Consider the following 23,427-nt stretch of genomic DNA (forward strand, 5'->3'; position numbering starts at 1 on the left):
GTACACGTGGCCAGCATGACTAAGCCGCTTCTGGCGAACCATAGCAGCGCACGGAAACGCCGCTTACCTTCCCGCTGGAGCGGAACCTATTTATCTACTTGCACTTTGACGTGCTTTCGAACTGCTAGGTGGGCAGGAGCAGGGACCAGGCAGCGGGAGCTCACCCCGTCACAGGGATTCGAACCACCGACCTTCTGATCGGCAAGCCCTAAGCTCTGTAGTTTAACCCACAGCGCCACCTGCGTCCCCATATGGGCTCTTGGGTACCCTATAAGGGGAAAGGAGCAGGGTTTTTTCGTATAAAAGTCACCCAAAGGGGGGGGGGAATACATCTTTTCTTCCTCCGTTCTCTACACCACATATAAATTTATAAACCACTATCATCCTTCGTTGTCTTTCTTCCACGTGCTTTTCATTTTATTTTTGCCTTTCCTTGTAAGGAAAATGCTTCAGCCATTCCCAGAATCATTTCAGTGACCCTTTTCTGGCTCTGTTGTGTCCCATGCGCTGGGGAGCAGATCCTTTACAGAAGTCCTCAAGAAAGCATTAAAGTTATTTGAACAAAGAATTATACAAACCAATACAAGTTTATTGAATCCCCCCTTTTTTTTCAGACATGACATTTAAGTGTTAATTAAAAAAAAAATCCACAGTCAGACACGGGGTGATCACAATTACCCTTTATCCCTTGGGGAAAGTTCCTTGTAACATCCCTTAAGTTAGATTATGGTGATGGAAGGGAAGGGATAAAACTTTTATATTTCCTTACTTGCACAGGTGGGAGGATGCATTTTATGTTGTGAACCGCCCTGAGATCTATAGGGCGGTATACAAATTTAATAAATAATAAATAAAATAAAAATTATTCTCCTTACCCCATAGAAAGTTTCCTTTCTGTTGTATCCAACTAAGTTGGAGTTAACCAATTGAAATTAATAGAATTCAGTTAAACATGTCAATTAATTTAAATGGATCCACTCTGAGTAGGTTGACCATTGGCTATAACCCATTCCATTCAGGATCTGGCATGGGAAAAAAGTATTTCCTACAGTAGGCATCCCCAAACTCAGCCCTCCAGATGTTTTGGGACTACAATTCCCATCATCCCTGACCACTGGTCCTGTTAGCCAGGGGTGATGGGAGTTGTAGTCCCAAAACATCTGGAGGGCCAAGTTTGGGGATGCCTAGCCTACAGGGTATCAAAATGCAAGTCAAGCCTGATTACATTTCGCTTGCCAATTTACAGCCACCCCAAAGTTGGCTGGTGCCTTTAACTGAAGCTTGATTTTCAGTCATGTGCTCTGCCTACAAGTTTAACATTCAAAGCACATGGCTTTCCCCCAAAGATTCCTGGGAACTGTAGTTTACCCCCGAGCTGCAATGCCCAGGATTAAAATACCCAGAACTACAGTTCCCAGGATTCTTTGGGGGAAGTTAGGTGGTTTAAATGTAATTTCCATGCAGAGGAAAGCTCCGCCTGCTCATTTCTGCGGATCAAGTTGTTCTTAAAGGCACATGAGCAGGCCAGGCTGATCTCCCTTCGCCAGCACCATCCTTCACCGACTCTCAGGACGAGTTGTCCTCTTGAGTCGCACATGACATCATACACAGCCGGACAAGCACAAACACGTAGCAGAGGCCTGATCAAAGAAATGGGAGTCTGTAAAAAGAGATAGCAAAACATTCCTGAAAAAGAAGAAGCCTGTTTTGCAGAAAGAGCAGGGAGAAAGCTGGACTGGAGAGAAGGCAGTTCAGGAAGAAAGAGAGTGGATTGGTGGAGCATCTACTTTGCATGCAGGAAGTCTCAGATTCAAGTCCCAAGCATCTCCAGGTAGGACTGGGAGAGAACTCTGTCTGACACCCTGGAGGGCTGCATAAGACAATACGAAGCAAGATGGACCAACAAGGTAGCTTTCTAAATATCCATGCTAGACTGAGAAACTCAGATGATAACTCTGAAGCTGTAGAGAGGGTTGAGCCGCAGTAGATCAAAGATGTATGATGGGCTGGAAAAGCATTCTCATTTTTTATCCTGAGAGGTTCCAATGGGGTCAATGGACCTGAAGCAGAAGTCAACCCAAAAATCACCTTGTCCGGCCTGCTCCTCCAGCTCGGTCCTTGCATCCATCAGTGATCCAAAAAGTCCAGCCAGCCAACTGACCCGGGCGATGTTGCACACAAGGGTGAGCCTGAATGCCTACGATGTAGGATGGAGGGAGAGGCGTTGGTGTGTGTTGCAGGAATAGAGGTACCACCTCCAACATACATGAAAACGGAGGCCTGGAGTTTGGGGGTTTGAAAAGCAAATTGGAAGCATTTCTCTATTAACAGCATTCCTTAAGAAATACTTTTTGATGCTCGTCTCGGTTGACGCAGCACTGTGGACAGCGATAGCGGACGCAATCTGTTCACCAGCGACTGGAATCAAACCGTCTGGACTGAAGGATCCTTGTTTTCCTTCCCTTTGCCAGAGATTCCCTGTGCCTTTCCCAGAGGTTTGAAGACGGGCAACACTTCCCATTCTAAGTCTTGGATGTCAGATGACGTGCTGCGTTGGTGTTAAAAATAATGGCGGTTTTTCCCTCCCACAAAGAGAAGAGGAGAATTCGGGAAGGGGAGAGAGAGAGAGAAGAAGAAGAGAAAGTTAGAAAGTTTGATTGCCTTATTTAAATTATTCATCCTCAAGGCCTAATGGACACATTATTTAATAGCCCTTGTTCCCATTAAACAAACAACTCACTGCATTAGTGGCTCAATACTCTTTTGAATCACAAGCATTAAGTCTCCACTGGTAGCTGTCATCTCGCTGCCAGTTCGTGCTGAATTATGTATCAGGGCGATCTCGAAAAATCAATGGATTCCTGACTGTCAGGAAATGGTTTGATATTCACTAATGGCTTTTGTTTTGTTTTGTTTTTTGGTGTTTTCATAAAGCCTTCCTTGTTTTAACATAGAAGAAGCAATCAGCCACACCCTGGGCAATTACCAGAGCCGCTGGTGCTCATAGCAAAGGCAAAGCACAGCTGTAACGCAGAGGCAGGAATGGGGGACTACAACTCCCAGCTGGACTACAACTCCCAGAAGCCCTAGCAAGCAGAGCCAATGGCCAGGGGTGGTGGGTGGTGCAGTTCAGCAACATCAGGGGGGGCAAAGTTTCCCCACACCTGACTTAAAGGGGAAAGGAAGGTCATAGTTAAGGAGAGAGAAGAGTCACAGCTCAGTGGTAGATTCTATAGGCATAGGCAAACTCCGGCCCTCCAGCTGTTTTGAGACTACAGTTCCCATTGTCCCTGACCACTGGTCCTGTTAGCTAGGGATGATGGGAATTGTAGTTCCAAAATGAGTAGAATGTGTGCTTTTATTTAAAATGCATCTCTGGGTTATTTGTGGGGCATAGGAATTCGTTCATTCCCCCCCCCCCAAATATAGTCCAGCCCCCCACAAGGTCTGAGGGATGGTGGACCGGCCCCCTGCTGAAAAAGTTTGCTGACCCCTGAGGTTTCCACCAGGAGTCTCCCTCATAGCAGTTGCAGCACAGGGAAAAGACACCAAAGGACTGCTGTGCATAATGGATTGTGTAAGTATGTGCCTCCCACAATTTCTACCACATCTAATGCAAGTATTATGGACTTTTTCCAGTTTAGAGCAAAAGTGAGCAAGGATTTGATATAGGTTCACAAAATTATGCAGGGCATGAAGAAATGGATAGGTTGTTTTGCTCCCTCTCTTATGACAGAAGAACTTTTGGACATGCAACGGAGCTGATTATTGGAAGATCCAGGGCAGATGTTTTAAAAAAGGACTAAGTAATAAACAGTTTCAAGCATGCAGGCCTAATTATTTAGGAAGTTTCTTGAGAGCTCTGGTTTCGGTTGTGGGGGAGAGAAACACACACAACCCATCCTCCTCAAGCACGGTGTCCAGCAGAAAGAGGTGAAAAGTTCATGCCCATCTCAACTTGTGTGTCTTGCAGAAACATCCCACCACAGCCCTTCTGCTCCTCCTGTGTCTTTGGGGACAGCCGGTAATTCCATCTGCCAGGATGAAGAGCCAGTGATGTAAATATGCCAGCGAAGGTTGCCAGACACCCAGGACGTGGCTGTACAGCAGAGGAACTAACTTCCTTGTGTCCATCCATGAGTAGCCTCTCCCTGCAATCTCTCTTTGTCAACAGAGTGCCCTACAGATATTTTGGGGTTATTTCTTTCTTGCATTTATATTTATATTATTTATTCTACAAGGAGCTCAAAGCGGCGTACAGTGGTACCTCGGGTTACAGACACTTCAGGTTACAGACTCCACTAACCCAGAAATAGTACCTCAGGTTAAGAACTTTACCTCAGGATGAGAACAGGAATTGCGCGGCAGTGGCGCGGTGGCAGCGGGAGGCCCCGTTAGCTAAAGTGGTACCTCAGGTTAAGAACAGTTTCAGGTTAAGAACGGACCTCCAGAACGAATTATGTTCTTAACCTGAGGTACCACTATACGTGGTTCTCTCCCTCCCCATTTAATACCCACTGCAAACCTGTGAAGCAAATTAGGCTGAGAGGCAGCGACGGGCCCAGTGAGTTTCACGTGGCCGAGTGAGGAAGGAAACCCTGGTTTCCAGGTCCAGGGCCGACACGCTAACCACGACACCACACTGGCTCTCGAAGAAGTTGTATTCCAAAGAATCTGGAGGGCACCAGGTTAGCAAAGGCTGCTCTATGAGAGTGCAGGATAGCACTCTCCAACCTTGGAACTCCAACTCCCATCATCCCTGGCAAACTTAGTCAGTGGTCAGGGACGATGGGAGTTGGAGTCCAACAGCATCTAGGGACCTGCATAGGGCATTGACACAGAGCTTTTTATACAGGGGGTGGGAGGGAAATAACCAAAAGGCTGTGTCAAGGAAAGCTGTCTTTTACGTTGCAGTTTCCAGGTGGCCAAGAGTTGGAGATGATGCGATCTGGAGGGCCACAGGTTTCACAATCCTGGTAGTAATAAGGTAGCCAAATGCAACAGAGGCAAAATGCTCTTACACCTTTAATAGTATAGAAATCCCCTCTTCTGTTCAGCTCTTAAAGGTGCAGGACCTCTGGCTACAGTCTTTGGCTATGCTAGTCTTTGGCCTACCTTACAGGAGTGCTGTGAAGATTCTGGAGATAAGTAGCAATGTGAGCAATCCTTAATTGGATAGGGTGGCAGGCTCCTGCCCCTGACTTCGTGAAAGGTGAAGGAGCCACGGTCCCCTTTTGCATCCACTCTCCCCAATTCCCTACCTACCGAAAGGGATGCATACAGCAAGCCCAGTTTACACAGTTTACACAGAGGAAACATTCCAGGTATCACCCCTAAAGCCAAAATTGCATCTAGTTAAAAACACTGTAAGTCCAATGGCAAGTGGGATTGCTAAAATCTTTTTTCCTGGATGCACGCCCCCTTTCTATTTTATTTTTATTTTATTTTGCATAAAGCTGATTGTACACAAGTAGTAGTAGTAGTAATTATTATTATTATTATTATTATTATTTATACCCCACCCTCCCCAGCCAAGACCAGGCTCAGGGCGGCTAACAACCAATAATAAAAAACAAGTTGATTAAAATACAATTTAAAAAACAAGTTTAAAATACAACATTAAAACATTAGGATGCAGCCTCTTCACAGGAGGAGAAAGGGCTTACTGCACTTCAAAATACTGTATTACTTTAGATAATTTGATCTTCTCACTTGCATACCTTATTTGACTAGTCACAGCAATAGGTAAGGAGCTCTGCAGGCATCCAAGCACAACCTCCTGACTTCTGGGTTTTCCTTTCACCCAGGTTCTGTCCACCTGAGATTTTACACCAGGCATAGGCAAACTCAGCCCCCCAGATGTTTTGAGACTACAATTCCCATCATCCCTGACCACTGGTCCTGTTAGCTAGGGATGATGGGAGTTGTAGTCCCAAAACATCTGGAGGGCCGAGTTTGCCTATGCCTGCTTTACACTTTCAACATGTTCGTCATAGTCTTAGGGACTAGGAACTTAAATCCCCTCTTTAATGAAAATCGAGGTCCCCACCCCTCCTGAATTCTGCACCCAACTTGCACAACCAGCACCCATGAGTAGATTCACACATGCCTGTGCATCACTGGTCTTCAGCTGGTCAGCTGGGACCCACTAGTGGGTCACAACAGAAACATCACAGCCATGCAAATAGAAGCCAAGTTACAGGGAACCAGGCAGAGGGCCTTCTCGGTAGTAGCGCCCGCCCTGTGGAACGCCCTCCCATCAGACGTCAAAGAGAACAACAACTACCAGACTTTTAGAAGACATCTGAAGGCAGCCCCGTTTAGGGAAGCTTTTAATGTTTGATGCATTACTATATTTTAATATTTTGTTGGAAGCAGCCCAGAGTGGCTGGGGAAGCCCAGCCAGATGGGTGGGGTATAAATAAATACAGTGGTACCTTGGGTTAAGTACTTAATTTGTTCCGGAGGTCCGTACTTAACCTGAAACTGTTCTTAACCTGAAGCACCACTTTAGCTAATCATCCTGAAGCAAAGTTCTTAACCTGAAGCACTATTTCTGGGTTAGCGGAGTCTGTAACCTGAAGCGTATGTAACCTGAAGCGTATGTAACCCGAGGTATCACTGTATATTATTATTATTATTATTATTATTATTACCCAAGGCCTGGGAGCCGGATGCGGCCCAATCATCTTCTCAATCCGGCCCATGGACGGTCCAGGAATCAGCGTGTTTTTACATGAGTAGAATGTGTGCTTTTATTTAAAATGCATCTCTGGGTTATTTGTGGGGCATAGGAATTCGTTCATTTCCCCCACCCCAAAATATAGTCCAGCCCACCACATGGTCTGAGGGATGGTGGACCAGCCCGCGGCTGAAAAAGGTTGCTGACCCCTGTTTTAATCCATCCCATATCTTCCGCTTCCTTGGATGTTGGTCAGTTCTAGTGTTAGGAGAGAGGGAAGAAAAGTTTCCTCTATCTTCTTTCCCCGTGTCAACTGTTAATTCAGAAGCATACTGGCTCTGACAGGGGAGGGAGGGCCTGGGTTCTGGATCAGGCCAAAGGTCCACCTCGCCCAGCATCGTTTCCTTGCAGCTGCCAACCAGATACCTCTGGGAAGATGCCTCTGCTCCTCACTGCTTAGGCTGAAAGCTCAAGCATTTCCCATCTTCCTTCTAGATACTTGACGGAATTCCCCCCTTGATCTTCTTTGGGCTAAATTTATTCACTTCCTTCCACCTTTCCCTTATGCAACTTTCCCTTTCAGATCCTACATCGTGACAAGGTGAGGCTGCCAGCTGGCGATGCAGCCTGACCTGAAGTTCTGGGGCCTTTACAGTGCAATCCAATCCGCGTCTACTCAGAAGGAAGTCCCACTGGGTACAATGGGGCTTACTCCCAAGTAAGTGGGGATAGGGTTGCAGCTTTGGCCTCCTCCTCGGGATATCCGGAGGAAGGACTAAGATTTATGGGGAGACAGGAGAGTGTGCACAGGGTTGCACACTCAGATGTCATTACTACCACTAGTCTTATTATTATTCATTCAGAACCTGAAATCACAAAAGAATGTTTTTAATGTATTTGGGCTGTTTGCCTGCTCCTTTGATCTGTTTTCGTGAGGGTGTTTTGTTTTGTTTTGTTTTTTGGTGTTTAAAAAACAGCTCCACTAGTTTCAGCTCATGAGGTCTGGAGACTTTATTTCTTAAAATGAAAGCTTTGGCTTCTCGGGAATTTAACCAGAGCCTGTGAGTTGCCCAGTGGTGCTTTAGTCTGGGGTCATGTTGGGGTCAAAGACCCATTCATATTTCTGCAGCAGGGTCCCTGTTCCCAGACTCCTGCATTCACCCAATCAGCATGAAAGAGGAGCTTTTTAAGCTACCGATAAACAGCCTTCTCCCGCTATGCGCTGATTGGAGGAAGAAGAAAAAGAGGAGGAGGAGGAGTTTGGATTTGATATCCTGCTTTATCACTACCCGAAGGAGTCTCAAAGCAGCTAACAACCTCCTTTCCCTTCCTCCCCCACAACAAACACTCTGTGAGGTGAGTGAGGCTGAGAGACTTCAGAGAAGTGTAACTAGCCCAAAGTCACCCAGCAGCTGCATGTGGAGGAGCGGGGAAGCGAACCCAGTTCACCAGATTACAAGTCTACCGCTCTTAACCACTATACCACAATGGCTTGTGAAGGCAACTGGAGTGAAAGGAGGCAAGTCAACCATTGAGAATGGGCTCCTAGGGTCACTCTGGAGAAGGTGCATGGGAAGAATACCTGAGGAGGAGTTATTCTGCTCCAAACAGGGGCGGACCTTGGTAATATGGCACCCTGAGCGAGAACAAAATTTGAAGCTTCCCCCAGCCCCAGAAATATTTCTCATTTTCGCAATAATTCCTTTTGGTACAGTTGATTTTTATGGATCTTATCACTAGGTACCCTTATAAATATAAGTGGTTGTTGTTGTTTTGCACCTCCTAGGCTGGCCATCCTGTGTGCTGGGGGGGGCAGCCCACAGCACCCTAAATCCACAGCTGCTCTCTACCAGAGAAGAATGGCAAACCAAGCTGGTGGACTATGCCAAAATGGCAAAGCTGACTGGAAAACTCAGAAACCAAGAGGATGAAAACTTTATAAATGAATGGGGGAAATTTACAAGTTATTTAGGAGACCACTGTAAGCAGATGGAAACAAGAGCAGGATTTTGACATACTGGTAGTATAAAAAATATTATGGATAATATGGTTTGATATAATAACTGGAGTACAAACTAATATGCAGTTGTAGATGTTTTAAAACAAGACTCCGTAGACGGGATGGGGGGAAGTCGCGAGATTCGAAGAATCTCCACATATAGTGTTACTTTATCGATGTGTGTTTATTTGTTTTTATTTTTATGAATCTGGGTAATCGGAGTATCACTGAGTCATGCCCGAGGAAGCGCTGTGCGGAAAATGTTGACTCTGGTGAATATTATGCCAAATTGTAAAAATTAATAAAAATTATTAAAAATAAAATAAAATCCAGAGCTGCTCCAAAGCCGAAACATTTGGGAAGACTGAAAACACCAGATGCTCCAGATTCAAGGGAACGGGGGTGCACATTCTGTTTCATCCAATGGACCTTCATGGAAAACACAATGTAACTTGCTACAAAAGAAGATATTGGAGCGCTCCGAATCATTTGCCCATGTACGTGCATGGAACATTGTAGAACTAGCTGGAAGGCAACCCATGGAGATCTGCATTGATGGTTGCAATGCACCCCTAATTACTGAAAATTAATAAGACTGTTTTTAGAAGGCTGCATAACCTCAGAAGGGGCTCGTAGCTTAGAGCGCTACAAGTCACCGCTCCCCATTGATTGACCCTCTTCCTCTGGGCCCACTCTGCCCAAAGAGAAGGGGGCAAGTTGGGCAGAAGCTGTCTCCTCTTTTCTCATCTCCTATCCATGCTTCCTGGAGCTCCAGGAGTTGGCAGTGGTCCCCCCACTGGGAAGTGGGCACTTGTAGGTACCCAGCGAAGCCAACTCCTGAGTGCTGGCCCTGCCCCTCTAAGCATGCAGGAGCACAAGAAACACAGATTAAAGAAGATAGCATAATCTTAGAAGCTGCCATCGTTGTGAGTATCCACTACAGTACTGGAAATAATTGTCCTCCCTCTCATTTCTCCCCTCTCCGCAAATTAGCAGCATTGTTCAAAATGGCATCAAGTTCTAGCGCGTTGGCTGGAGAATGGCGAAATCTGACTTACCGTAGTGAAATGAACTGCACAAAGGATACCGATCAACACGAGGCCAATGAGAATCGCTGCGATAGCAACCAGGAGTGCGGTGTGGCCCAGTCTTTTTGACCCCTCTATATCTCCCTGTGTGTAACTGTTTAATGCCTGCAGAGGAGAAATGCAATTTTCATTAAAAAACAACAACCAACCAACCTGTGCCTCCATTCTCACTCCTTTTGCCACCATTGGCGGGTAAGGCCTTGCTGCCGGAGGCGCTGCCACCGAAGGCTGCGTGGTTGGCAGTGCTCTGTGACGGGGCCTCTTTGGTGGTGGCCCCCCAGTTGAGGAATGCCCTCTCTAGCCAGGTGTGCCTGTCTCTATCATTATTAACTCCCTAGGAGAAAATGTCCCTGTTCACCCAAGCATTTGGTGGCTGAAGAATACTGCGCCTGGCCACCTCAAGAGAATAGGCTGGAAGTATGTTTTTGATTGGAATTGATTTTAGGACATTTTAATCTGTTTTATAATGTTTTTCTTTTTCTTTTTACAGTTTTGTATCTGTCTGCCAGCCTGGGATCCTTGGGGAGGAAGGGCTGTGTATCAATTCAGTAATGAATAAATCATCGGCATAAAACTTTAACAACCAGCTCACAGTTTTTTCATTCTCCTGTCCTCTCTCCCCCTCCACCCAAATCTACTATATATTTTGGAAAGCTGTCATACATCTCTTAAAAGATATTGTGACCAATTCTTACACAGTGGTTCCTGTGATCAAGATCATAGGTTTTGGTCTGTGCTTGGATATACTTGGAAACCATTTTGAATCAAGAAGGTGGACTGAACCTTTAAAAGCTGTGCTGATTTGAACCACTGATTTCAAAAAGGTACTGGGTTTCTTTTTTTGTTTCCTTATAATTTTATTTATTACAGTGGTACCTCGGGTTAAGTACTTAATTCGTTCCGGAGGTCCGTTCTTAACCTGAAACTGTTCTTAACCTGAAGCACCACTTTAGCTAATGGGGCCTCCTGCTGCCGCCGCGCTGCCAGAGCATGATTTCTGTTCTCATCCTGAAGCAAAGTTCTTAACCCGAGGTACTATTTCTGGGTTAGTGGAGTCTGTAACCTGAAGCGTATGTAACCTGAAGCGTATGTAACCCGAGGTACCACTGTATTTATGTACTCATTGCATTTATATCCCACTTTTTCTCCGCTGCGCTCAAGGCAGTGTATGTGGTTCTCTCCCTCCTCATTTAATCCCCACAACAACCTTGCAAGGTAGGTTAATGACAGGCCTGAGGTCACCCAATGCACTCCATGGCTGAGTGGGGGATTTGAACCCTGAGCACGTCAAAGTGCAAATAGATAAATAGGTACCGCTCCGGTGGGAAGGTAAACGACGTTTCCATGCGCTGCTCTGGTTCGCCAGAAGCGGCTTAGTCATGCTGGCCACATGACCTGGAAGCTGTACACCGGCTCCCTCGGCCAATAAAGCGAGATGAGTGCTGCAACCCCAGTCATCTGCGACTGGACCTAATGGTCAGGGGTCCCTTTACCTTTACCTTTACCTCCCGGGTGCTAGAGCCTGACACTCTAACCACTACACCACACTGGCTATTCCCAATCAACGCCAGAGACGAAGCGGCCATTTATCCAGGAGCTGATTATTACTGCTGCATTTGTTGTACGGTTCATTGCTCCACCATAGCTGATCAATAAATCCCACAGCAATTTAACTAAGTGCTGCACTTCGAAGGCTCGGCTGTCCACTTGACAGAATATGCATCTGAGCAGTGCGAGGTGGAGGGGAGGAGGAAAGGGATTCTGGTTTTACTTGGAGGCCAGAGATATCATTGTACTGGCCAGGCATTTGAGTAAGAGGGCAAACTATTTTTAGGTGTGGTTTTACTGACATTTATTTGCTCCTAAATTGTAGCTGACTTTGGTTTAAATGACTCTCCCATGAGGAATATTTGCAGCATTTGGGATTTTTTAGTTTAGAGAAAAGGAGAGAAAGAGGTGCCATAATAGAACCTTATAAAATGATGCATGGCACACAGAAAGTGGATGGAGAACAGGCTTTTCTCCCTTTCTCCTAATGCTATAACTCAGGGACATAAAATGAAACTGAATGATTTGGGACAGATAAAAGAACTTTTCCACACAGGACATAGTTAAACTACGGAACTCACTCCCACAAGAGCCAGCGATGGCCACCAACATTTAGAAGTTCTAGGTTTAATTCCTGGCATATAAACTACACAAAGGTCAGATGAAAGCTGAGGGCAAAAAGCTAAATCCTCTATTTATTGGGTGGCGCTGTGGGTTAAACCACAGAGCCTAGGACTTGCCGATCAGAAGGTCGGCGGTTCGAATCCCCATGACGGGGTGAGCTCCCGTTGCTCGGTCCCTGCTCCTGCCAACCTAGCAGTTCGAAAGCACGTCAAAGTGCAAGTAGATAAATAGGTACCGCTCTGGCAGGAAGGTAAACGGCGTTTCTGTGTGCTGCTCTGGTTCGCCAGAAGCGGCTTAGTCATGCGGGCCACATGACCCGGAAGCTGTACGCCGGCTCCCTCGGCCAATAAAGCGAGATGAGCGCCGCAACCCCAGAGTCGGCCACGACTGGACCTAATGGTCAGGGGTCCCTTTACCTTTAAGGTGACGCAAGCAATTTGGCACAATGGCTCCTGAGATCATGGAACAGTTTTTTAACTATGTTTTGATATTAGCCACCATTGTGAATCAATACGGCAGACTCAACATTTTAAAAACGCACAAATCTGGACATTTCTTAAGATAGATTTTTGCATGCCTGTTGGGCAAATATACACATCTCTTTTTGCAAGACATTTGCCCTAATTTAATTCACGTTTGTATATTGTTTTCATGAATATACACGAGGACCTCGGTCCCCCTCTACCTTTGATGGAACAAGTGGTTTGCTCGGAGCTCTCCATGGTGCTGGAAGCTTCCCCTCCCCACCCGTCCCTCAGATCAGAGCAGGTCGAAACCTTGAGAATGGCCATAGCTCAGTGGCAGAGCAGTGCCCTGGTTCCCAGTTGCTGAAGAAAATTGATACACTCTTTCCAAAGGCTTTTATGCTTAGATTATTGTGGTACAGAGGCAGATTGTTGGCTTAAGGCACTTTAGGCAATACTCTTTGCTAATCCTCAATAAGAGCTACAACAAAGGCAGGAGCTCCAGCTGGCAAAGCTTTGAAAGATGATCCAATGACTATCCTGAATATAGTAACAGGGTGCGCTCATCTTAAGGCTGAAAGAGTTTCTGAAATCTCTTGCAATGCTCAGTAGGCAGAGCCCGCTGTTTCCTTCTCTTTGGGCTCCTCCTGGACTTGGGTGACAGGGAACCTGTCAGCTACCACCTGAGAGGTGGCTGGGACTGGTGAACTATTCTCTCCTGGGGAGGCAGAGCTATTCCCAGTATCAGACAGCTGTGTCTGACGGCGGTTCTCCACCAAACGTGGAAAGGGAGGAGGGGAAAGAGCAGGCTGAGGAAACCCCCCAACCTTAAATCCTTGTCTAGCAGATTCCCCCACTCCCAGCAGATGCCCCACATCCCACTGGAGGCCTCCCCCATATCCTCCCTTTGCATTTTCCCGACTTGGCCAGCCCATAACTGTCATGGTCTGGTTCACGGGTGATCAAAGTCACTGCAGGGGATGTCAGGACCGGGGGCAAGATGGCGGGGTGGGAGCAGGAACGGGGGTCCAGAAGCCAGGAGTCAGGAAGCCAAGAGTCTGAGGGTCAGAGAGCTGGGAGTCAAGAAGCCGAGGTTCCAAGGATCAAGAAGCAAGAAGCCAAATGCAGCAAGGCAGGAAGCATGTTGCTGTGGCAAAGAGCCGAAGGGAAAACGCTGACCTTATATCCCTTCCCAGCTCTTGCCACCAGGTGCTGTGAGTTACCAATTGGCCTCACTTGTGAGGCTGCGCCTTGCCTCTTCAGAACAAACTTAGGAAGGCCCCAGTCCTGCAAAGTCCTGTTGGTCACAGGGCCTGGCTCCTGCATGCACACCTGACAATGACAAGTGTCAGCCTTGAATGCAGAAAGCCCCAGATTCAATTCTTGGCATCTCCAGATAGGGCTGGGAGAGACTTCCGTCAGTGGGGACAATCGGGGCGTACGAGGGGCGGTAGAAGGGATGGGCCACCCCGGGCACTACTCGTAGGGTGACAAGATGGCCTGCTGCCCCCCCCAGCTGTAGAGCTGCAAAAAGCAGTTAGTATGGGTGCTGCTCGCGTGGCGTTTTGCACGGGCTGCCGCTCACACAGCGACCGTACAGGATATCGCGCGTGCGCCGCTGGGTGATTCGCCCCGCCCCAGGTTCCTCCGCCACTGCGGACAATTCTGAGCTAGCTGGAATCAGTGATCTGACTTAGTATACGGCATCCTATTTCTCCTCCCCTCAGAGGAATTGTTATAAGTTGTGGCAAGTTGGGAGCACAGGCGATTCATGACAGATGCAAGCTTTTCAGAATGCCAGCGCCTCAAGAAGACGTTCAGCAGACAGAATAAATCCTGTCAGCTACACAACTAGGCAGAGGTCTACTCAGCTGTACATGCGATGACGGCATGCGGCATTAGATGAATTGCAGGCCCGGAGGGAAATTGCTAGTGGATCAAGTGTCTCCTCTGGCTCTTTTTCAGCAGCAATGCAGCAAATATATCATGTGGGCATTCCTGCGCTTCTCATTACACTTGGGTTTTGTGGGAGCCTTGCAAGAGCTTATCCATAAGACAATACAAAACGAATACATTGCAGCTTCTGTGGGAGTGAGGGCCTCCTGCCTTCCTGGGGAACCTTCTGGGGGCCAAATGGGTGGAGCCAGAAGCACAACTGGGTGGAGCAACGTATTTAAATTTGACCTCAAGGAGGGCGTGGCCTGTGGAGAGTGCCAAGGGTCAGGCAGGGATGGCTGGAGGGCCAGTTGTGGCCCCTGGGCCTGAAGTTCCCCAACCCAGACTTGTATGAGTTGATAGCCATGTTTGCATGTAATGATAAGCCAGATGTAATGGCTTATTGTGGTTTATTGTGAAAGAACAGCTGGCTGGTATATACTGCCCAATTGCCTCCTCTTCTATCCTCCACTGGTGGAAGCAGAATAAACAAACACACAAAGAAGCCTTGGCTTTGTGTTACATCAGAACCAAGGATTGTGGTTTGTTTTCTCCTAAATGAAATGGCTTCATTTCTCCCCTGCCCCGTTCTGTTTCATGTCTTTTCTATGGTAAACCCAAAGGCTTCCCCCCTTCTCCCTCCCCATTCATTTTTCCTTTTGTGACGTGCCTTTTAGGCCGCAACTCTAAAAAGTCAGGGTTGCCTTGTTATTGATCTTTGTCAACCACTGTGGGAGGCTTTTTCAGCTGGAGAGAAAGCTAAAAATGCTTCAGTTAAAGACGTTTGTTTCGTTTTATTTATTAAGGTGCTTTCATACAGCTCTGCACCACCACAGCCACCTCGCAACGAAATAATCTGAACCAATTCGCATACATTCCCTACATAAACTAATGCAGGAACAGTGATGTCCTTCACCCATCAAACCTCTCCACCTGTAAAAGCCTGACAAAAGAGGTTCGTCTTCACCTGAATTTCGGCAGGAGCTCAGGCCTCCTCATAGCTTAAAGCCAAGCTGCATTTTAACCTTTCAGGAAGAAGACCCGAATCTTCTAACATTCAGGTTCATTCGATATCCACAAGTTCTAGCAGTAAAGAGAGGGAGAAAGACTTTTCTCTATCCACTTTCTCCCAGCTGTGTCCAGTGGTACCTCGGGTTAAGTGCTTAATTCGTTCTGGAGGTCCGTTCTTAACCTGAAACTGTTCTTAACCTGAAGCACCACTTTAGCTAATGGGGCCTCCTGCTGCTGCCGTGTCGCCGCTGCACAATTTCTGTTCTCATCCTGAAGCAAAGTTTTTAACCTGAGGTAATATTTCTGGACCATAAAGAAGGCTGATCGCCGAAGAATTGATGCTTTTGAATTATGGTGCTGGAGGAGACTCTTGAGAATCCCATGGACTGCAAGAAAATCAAACCTATCCATTCTGAAGGAAATCAGCCCTGAGTGCTCACTGGAAGGACAGATCGTGAAGCTGAGGCTCCGATACTTTGGCCACCTCATGAGAAGAGAAGATTCCCTGGAAAAGACCCTGATGTTGGGAAAGATGGAGGGCACAAGGAGAAGGGGATGACAGAGGACGAGATGGTTGGACAGTGTTCTCGAAGCTACCAGCATGAGTTTGACCAAACTGCGGGAGGCAGTGGAAAACAGAAGTGCCTGGCATGCTCTGGTCCATGGGGTCATGAAGAGTCGGACATGACTAAACGACTAAACGACAATATTTCTGGGTTAATGGAGTCTGTAACCTGAAGCGTATGCAACCTGAAGCATATGTAACCTGGGGTACCACTGTATAATTTTATAAGCTTCTATTGAACCTTGGGCCTGGGGGCCAAATTCAACCCTCCACATGGCTCCTGAGACTCTCCCATGCCCATCAAATAAATAAATAAAAATACTTAACTAAAAATAGAAATTGTAGAAAGAATTGGACAGATTTTCCTGAGCGCTTGGGGTCAAAAGAAAGTCATTTAAAAACAGCTGAGACCTTCATTCCAAATGTAATAGGTACAGAGCCAGATGGACGATGATGTCGGGTGGGGTGCCTGCCCCCCTACAACATGAATCCTGGCTACACCTATGCCCATGCCACACACCCCTCTCCAGCCACATCTCTTCTCCCCAGGCCACAGCCCTCACCAGCCCTGCTTTGCACCCTCTTTGAGTGTTTTGCCTGGCTGGAATGTTTCCTTGAACTGTGATTGTTCTTCTTGCTTGCCTGGATTATGAGTGTGTGTGTGTAGAAACTAGCCTATTGTACAGAGGTCCAATTTGCATCTGTTGCTCCTCCCAGTTTTCCTTCTGGCTCCACCCACCACTGGCATGTGGCCCCTGAAAGATTGCCCAGAAGGGATTTGCGGCCCTCAGGCTGAAAGAGGTTCCCTACCTTTGATGCAGAGGAACGAGTGTGGACAAGGCAGTTGGATATTGCTGTACTGGGCTGGTGCCATTCGTACTTGTTTTTTTGTTGAGCCATTAACTCTGATGGCGAGAAAATGGTACCCATTATTTAAAGAGCAGATCAGCAGGGTGAGATATCTGTATAGTGATTCGAGGCATCTCTTTTGAGCTCTCAAATAACCCTTGCTGCTTGAAAGCTTTATGGTCCCCAGAGAGATGGGGGAGAAGCCATCTCTCTTAGCGAAATACCTTCTGTCTCCAGTCCACCGTCCTGCCAACTGCAGACGGAACGTGCTTCGAGGTTCTTTGGCACACACAAGCACACACCCTTAGCCTCTCCTAATCTCTCAGGGCTCTGAAACAGCCAGCCATTTCTCCCTTCGCGCAAGTAATGGACCGCAACCCATTAGGTTGGCTAAATGGACTCTCTCGGAATGGATGGTCCGTGTTGTGCACATATCCACCCACACTTCTACACTTACCTTCCTATATGCATAAAAATGTAAGGTTGTTGTCACGTAGCCATTCTGGGTCTCACATCAAAATCCCAGATTTGCAGGAAGTTAGGGTGGGGTGAGGAGGCAAGCTGCACAACACCAGCAGCCATGTCATGGGAGCGAGGAGGGAGGGGCATTGACAGGTGAAATGTTGCAGTTGAAAACAAGAGCAGAGGTTTGTGTGAAGTAAGGATGGAGGGAACTGAAGGAGCATGGCAGGGGGAGGAAGAGTCATGGGCATGCCTGTGAAAATGGGGGTGCAGAGTGGGACTGCAGAATAGAAGAGAAAAATGGGGAAGAATAGGGAGCTTAGCAATCACTTGAGGTGGGAAGGGGAAGCTCTAGGGGGGGCAGGGAAACTGTGGGAGGTTTGTGAACCGAGTGAGCAGGGATGCAGCCTCTAGCAATCAATATGGAGAAAACAATATAGTGTACATTTGTTGCAGAAGGGTCTCATATGCACAGCCCAATTTTGCTCTTATTGAAAAAAGAGTTGCAACTGAAAGTATTTCTGATCTCCCAAATCCTCTATGTGCCTGCATGCACACGTGCACACACATGTGCACACATGCACACACATGACTTATTTTGGCACCTCATCTCCTTGACCTATTACATCTGGTTGTTACAAGAACTCCAGAGCAAAGACCTAGCACCTGAATTTGCTTCTTCTTCCTCCTCCCTCCTCCTCCTTTTTCCTTTTGCATTGTATCTTTTAGCTTATAAGCCAAGTCTTATTATTGATAGCTGTAAGCCACTCTGCGAAGCTTCCTCCCACCCCCGGCTGAAGAGCAGGGGTCAAAATCTTTCAAACTGGTAAATGACAGCCAGGGCGAGGTTGGGCTGTTGAATGGTCCTTTTGCCATAGGAACCTCTGCCTTCACACTCCTCTTGGGCTTCTGGGTTGGCAGCTAGGAACATAGGAAGCAGCCATAAACCGAGTCAGACCATTGGTCCATCTAGCTTAGTATTGTCTACACTGCCTGGCAGCATCTCTCCCAGGCTTTCAGACAGGGATCTTTCCTGGCCCTACCTTGAGATGCTGGAAATTGAACCTGGGTCCTTCTGAATGCAAGGCAGATGCCGTACCACTGACCCCAACCCTACCCCAATGTCGGGAAAGAGACAGCAGTTAGCATGCAGAAGGTGTACTCTCTACCCCTGAGACAGGCAGAACTGCAAAATGGGCCAAAATGGGCCACAGATCTTCACCTCCTAGAGAGAAAGAGAGATGTTATAATGACGGACAAAACAGAAGTTTCAAAATCATCCTTTAAATGCATCCTTTTCATCAGAGCAACTGATGATCATTTTTATCAGTTGCTGGAAATGTTATGCTTCAAGAATTTAAAAGTTCTGCTTTAAGTTTGCTGTAATAAACCTATAGATTTGGTCACAAACTGCATCCTACCAGGACCCCAGAGCTTGTGGTATTGTTTTAATTGCAGGGTGGGTGGAGGGGACCGATGAGCCGATCTTACACCCTTTTCCAGGCTAGAGCTCCTAAACCATCTTTGCTTCCTGGATCTCACTTCCATATAGCCCAGAATCTGCCAGAACACAGGGCAAGGGAGTTCACCACCCTCTGCTCTGAAATTCACACCTAAGGCACTGGAATGGAAAGAACAGTGATTGGGATGAGGCCTTTTGAGAAGAAAGTTTAGAACTGCCAGGGGGGTAAGGATGACAATTTGCCAACAAAGCATGCACCACTATAAAAGACTTGTGCACACCTTCCTCATGTGTGCATGTGAGGGCTGAGCAGGTCTCCCGTCCTGTCTTGCACCCAACTTGGATCCAGACCCTGACCCAATTCAGGTACCTTACAGAGTCACACAGAGCTCCTTCTCCCTGCTTTCCTTGCCTTGCATTTTGAGAGCCCTGGATTGCTTCAGGTGGACTTGATCCAAGCCAAGGGTATCCAAGGCTGCCTCAGTCTGATCCACCCGAATCCCAGGTCAACCCAGATCCACCCAAGGCAGTGTGTGTGCTTCTCCTGCTCCTCATTCAATCCCCACAACAACCCTACGAGGTAGGATAGGATGACTGGCCTCCAAGGGTGACCCAGTGAGCTGCATAGCCAAGCGGGGATTTGAACTCTGGTCTCCCAGGTCCTAGTCTGACATGCTAACCATTACACCACACTGGCTCTCTGGTTTTAACTTTGCTGTTCTATCTTTCCTATGCCTGGTGCTGTACAAGACACAATCACTTGCCGCTCATTATCTGAAATTTCTCTCTCTCTCTCTCTGAAAACAAAACCAATGGTGCATGTTCTTGAAATTGTATTTATTCATTGCACTTATATCCCATTTTTCAAAGAGCTCAAAGGTTCTTCTCCCCTCCCCTGTTTGATCCTCACAACCACCCTGTGAGGTAGGCTAGGCCAAGAGAGAGTTAGGAAGTGACGCAAAGTTGCCCAGTGAGGGAAGGAGGATTTGAACCCTGCTCTCCCGGATCCCTAGTCTGATGCCGCAACCGCCACACCACCCTGGTTGTTGTATGGACTGGGCACCAGAAGGAGAACAAGTTCCAGAAACAAGACAGTCATATAATCAAGGCAAGTGACTGAAAAGCAGCATCTTTGCACTACAGAAACCACAACTTCTATCCAGTACAGTAGTACCTCGGGTTACATACGCTTCAGGTTACATACGCTTCAGGTTACAGACTCCGCTAACCCAGAAATATTACCTCGGGTTAAGAACTTTGCTTCAGGATGAGAACAGAAATCGTGCTCCGGTGGCGTGGCAGCAGCAGCAGGAGGCCCCATTAGCTAAAGTGGTGCTTCAGGTTAAGAACAGTTTCAGGTTAAGAACGGACCTCCGGAACGAATTAAGTACTTAACCCGAGGTACCACTGTATTGATAACAACATCTTGAGACAAAAGGTTACAACCTTAACATAGGCTTGCACCAACAGAACAGTGAGCCCCACTGAACTCCGCAGTGCTTAGGATCCGGAGTAAACTCAGGTCCCCTCCAGATTGGAGCTGTGTAAACACACATTTCCTTTTTACTCTGCACCCACTGCACTCTCACCCCGGGTTCAATCCACACCTATCCTGCCTTTTGCTGCTCTGAACCCCTTTGGGACCGAAGGTAGGGGAGAGAGAGAAATGCAATAATAAATAATGATAAAATCTACCCTCAACTGTGATTCCTTCATTGCAGGGAGTAGGGACTAGACAACCCTTTTGAGCAAGTTCCAGCTCTAGAATTCTATGATTCTGTATTTTTTTTTTACAAAATACTGCACTCCCCCCCCAAAAAAACACCCACCCTGGCTTTGATCCTAACTGGGGGAAAAAGAACAACCTAGCTGGATTTTAAGCCAGCAATATGTACACACAGCTTGTGGTTCTTTTGGGAGAAAGATTCAATTGCATAGCTGCAAATTTAGGCTTGAGCAATTAGAAGTGGGTTAAAGTGTTCTCGGGCAGTAAATTCGCCTTTTTTAAAAAGGGGGGGGGGCTTTTTCAGGAAGGAAAGTAGTGCAGAAATGCTTGGGGAAGTGTGGACTGACAATGGAATGACAGGACATCTGGAGGCTCCCTCCCTAACATTGCATCTTGAAACCATCTATTGCACTTCCTGGAAAGTTAAGCCCAGCTAAATATCACCCAGCAAGCTTGCTTCTGGGCCAACCATTAATAGGTGGGGGCTGCCATCACATCCATGCTTCCTTAGATGCAAGCCCCTGTTTGAACTCCATGGGACTTTTGAGTTACACCTGCAGCGGATCGGAATCTAAAGATGCAGTAGAGACTGAAGCTGGAAAGGAGAGGTTCTGAAAAATAAATTTCATAGGGGGTGTTGTGTCCCCTCCCTCTATAGTCCAGGGGAATCACGGGTCAGCTGGGGTTGTCAATAGACCCACTAAAAGTAAGGAACATGGCTAACCGGTGTCCTTTTAATGTGTGCGAATCTCTCCAGTGCTGGTTCTACTCAAGAGTAAACCCCCTGAAGCCAATGGGCATGGCTACCTTATGCCCATTGAGTCCAACCAATATTCTCTTGGAAAGAAATCAAAAGGTCTACTCTGAGTAGGGTCCAGCTGAATACAACCCTTTTAAACCCTAATGTTTGATGTGTTACAGTATTTTAATATTTTTTTTGGGAAGTCGCCCAGAGTGGCTGGGGAAGCCCAGCCAGATGGGTGGGGTATATTATTATTATTATTATTATTATTATTATTATTATTATTATTATTATTATTATTATTTTGTCCTTCCCCTTTTCAAATAAGAGCTGTCCAGTAGGAGGCGACGAACTGGGGAGGGGCGCAATCGTGGAGATAGGGACGCTCCAGCCCCGACGGCGCCCCCTTAAACCCACCCCAAAAAAAACACCACACGAGGCTTACCATCACTGAGAAGACGAAGGCCACGATGTTGATGGGGTAGGACGGGCAGAAGCAGGAAAGGATGCTGAGCCACAGGTAGTTTTTGGGCGCGTGGATCTCCTCTTCATCGGGGCCCGGCGCCTCCTCGTCGCCGTTCATCTGCAGGTCGGCGCCGCTGTTGCTCTTCCCCAGGCCCCGCCTGAGGTCCGAGTAGGCGGGCGGCGGCGAAGAGGAGCCCTCCATGGAGCCGGTGCGGGAAGAAGGAGAAGAAGGGAGAAACGAAGTTCGACGGGGCGGACGCGAGCCGAGGAGGAGCGCACGGCTGCTGCTGTCCCTGCGGCGGAAAGAGCTGCTCCGTCGGCCGCAGAGGGAGCCGCTTGACCTCGCTCAGCCCCTCTCCTCCTTCTCCTCCTCGCTCCTGTCTCCGTTCAGGGACGGCAGCCAAAAGACAGACCGAGCCAAGCCCACCTCGATCCCGGGCAAACTCTCAGGTTTCGCTCCCCGGCCAAGCCGAAGAGGTTGGCGTCTTGGGGAAGAAGAGATCCCTCCCGACGGGCTCAGCAAGGACTGAAAGCGCCTTTGGTGTGGCCAGCGGCTGCGGCGGCGGCAGTAGCAGCAGCACCAAGGCACTCGGAGCGCCGTCTGATTGGAGGGAAGGGACGCCCACTTTGGAGTTACACGGAGCTCTTCGACCCAATCAGGTATTGTGGGGAGATGGGAGGAGGGGGAGGAGAGGACTGGGGAAATGGGTCTGAGCCAGGATGGCTAGACGGTCTTCCCAGGCAGGATGGCAAGGGGGTGATTGAGGTCACATCCAGGGGTGCCAACTTGAATAAAATATTGGGGGGGGGGTGGAGGTAAGCCCCATTGATCACATGATAATGGTACGCCCACCCACACCTACACACCATTTGAATGGTAATGACCATTAACTTGGGGGGCGCCCCCTCAAATATTTTTTAAATTTTTTAAATTTTATTTTCAATGCAAAATTACAACAAAAATTACAAACTTTGAATCCAAAATAAAACTATACAAACAAGAAAGAAAAACAAAACACAAAAAGGGAGAAAAACACACACACACATATCTAGAAATTAAACCATATCTTCATTCTAATCTAGTCATTACATACATATACACATATTCACTTCCTTCCTTTGTTCTAAGACCTCAGAAATTTTACTCTTTCTAAATTGTTGTGTCTAATGTAGATTACCTCTATCTTTATACTTTTTACATCATTTATCTTTTTCTTTAACCCTGCAAAGCATCATTCATTACATACTGATATGCTTACTCCAGAACAATGTTTTTTCATATACTCTTTAGCGCATTCCCATTCTTTTAATAATTTCTGGTCCAATTGTCCTCTTATGAATGAGGATTTATATATTCACAAAATTTAATTTGCCCCTCAAATATTTTATTGGAGGGGCGGAAAAGAGCCCTCAGCCCCAAGGAGTTGCCTCCTACGGTCACATCTGCACCATGTATTTAAAGCAAATTCAACATGGCCGGCTTCCCAATCCTGGGAACTCTAGCTTACCTCTCACTGAGCTAGAACTCCCAGTACCCTTAACCACACAACCGTTTCCGGGATTTCTGGGAAGGAAGCCATGTGCTCTAAATGTGTTGCGTAGATGTGACCTGAACCTCCAGAGCCAGTGGTAGTATACTTCAGAGCAACAGGAAGAGGGGAATGTGGAAGTTTCCCCCCCTCTCTCTGCTCTTTCCCATGCAGACATATCAGCCTTCGGTGCAAGCTGAGTTACATCTCAACACTTCCAAGGTACTGGGTTCAATCTCCGCAATCTCCAGGTAGGGCTGCTCATGTTTTCAGCCT

At 47.2% G+C, this 23,427-nt stretch overlaps 1 protein-coding gene across 2 annotated transcripts; it reads right to left on the reverse strand.

Moving 5' to 3' along the window:
• Positions 1-568: 568 nt before the first annotated feature.
• TMEM233 (transmembrane protein 233) lies at positions 569-22,158 on the reverse strand. Of its 2 annotated transcripts, XM_083590740.1 has the most exons (3): positions 21,603-22,158; positions 9,740-9,874; positions 569-2,548 (listed from the first exon to the last, which is right to left on the reverse strand). In XM_083590740.1, exons 1-3 carry the CDS (start codon positions 21,822-21,824, stop codon positions 2,537-2,539), a joined length of 369 nt encoding a protein of 122 aa, XP_083446866.1. In that variant the 5' UTR covers positions 21,825-22,158; the 3' UTR covers positions 569-2,536. The 2 variants fall into 2 exon arrangements, with proteins under 2 accessions (XP_083446866.1, XP_083446865.1); XM_083590739.1 differs by lacking the exon at positions 569-2,548 and having other exon boundaries at positions 9,377-9,874.
• Between the last annotated feature and the right edge of the window lie 1,269 nt (positions 22,159-23,427).

The sequence above is a fragment of the Podarcis filfolensis genome (genome assembly GCF_964270895.1).
Source record: "Podarcis filfolensis genome assembly, chromosome: 16".
Lineage (NCBI taxonomy): Eukaryota > Metazoa > Chordata > Lepidosauria > Squamata > Lacertidae > Podarcis > Podarcis filfolensis.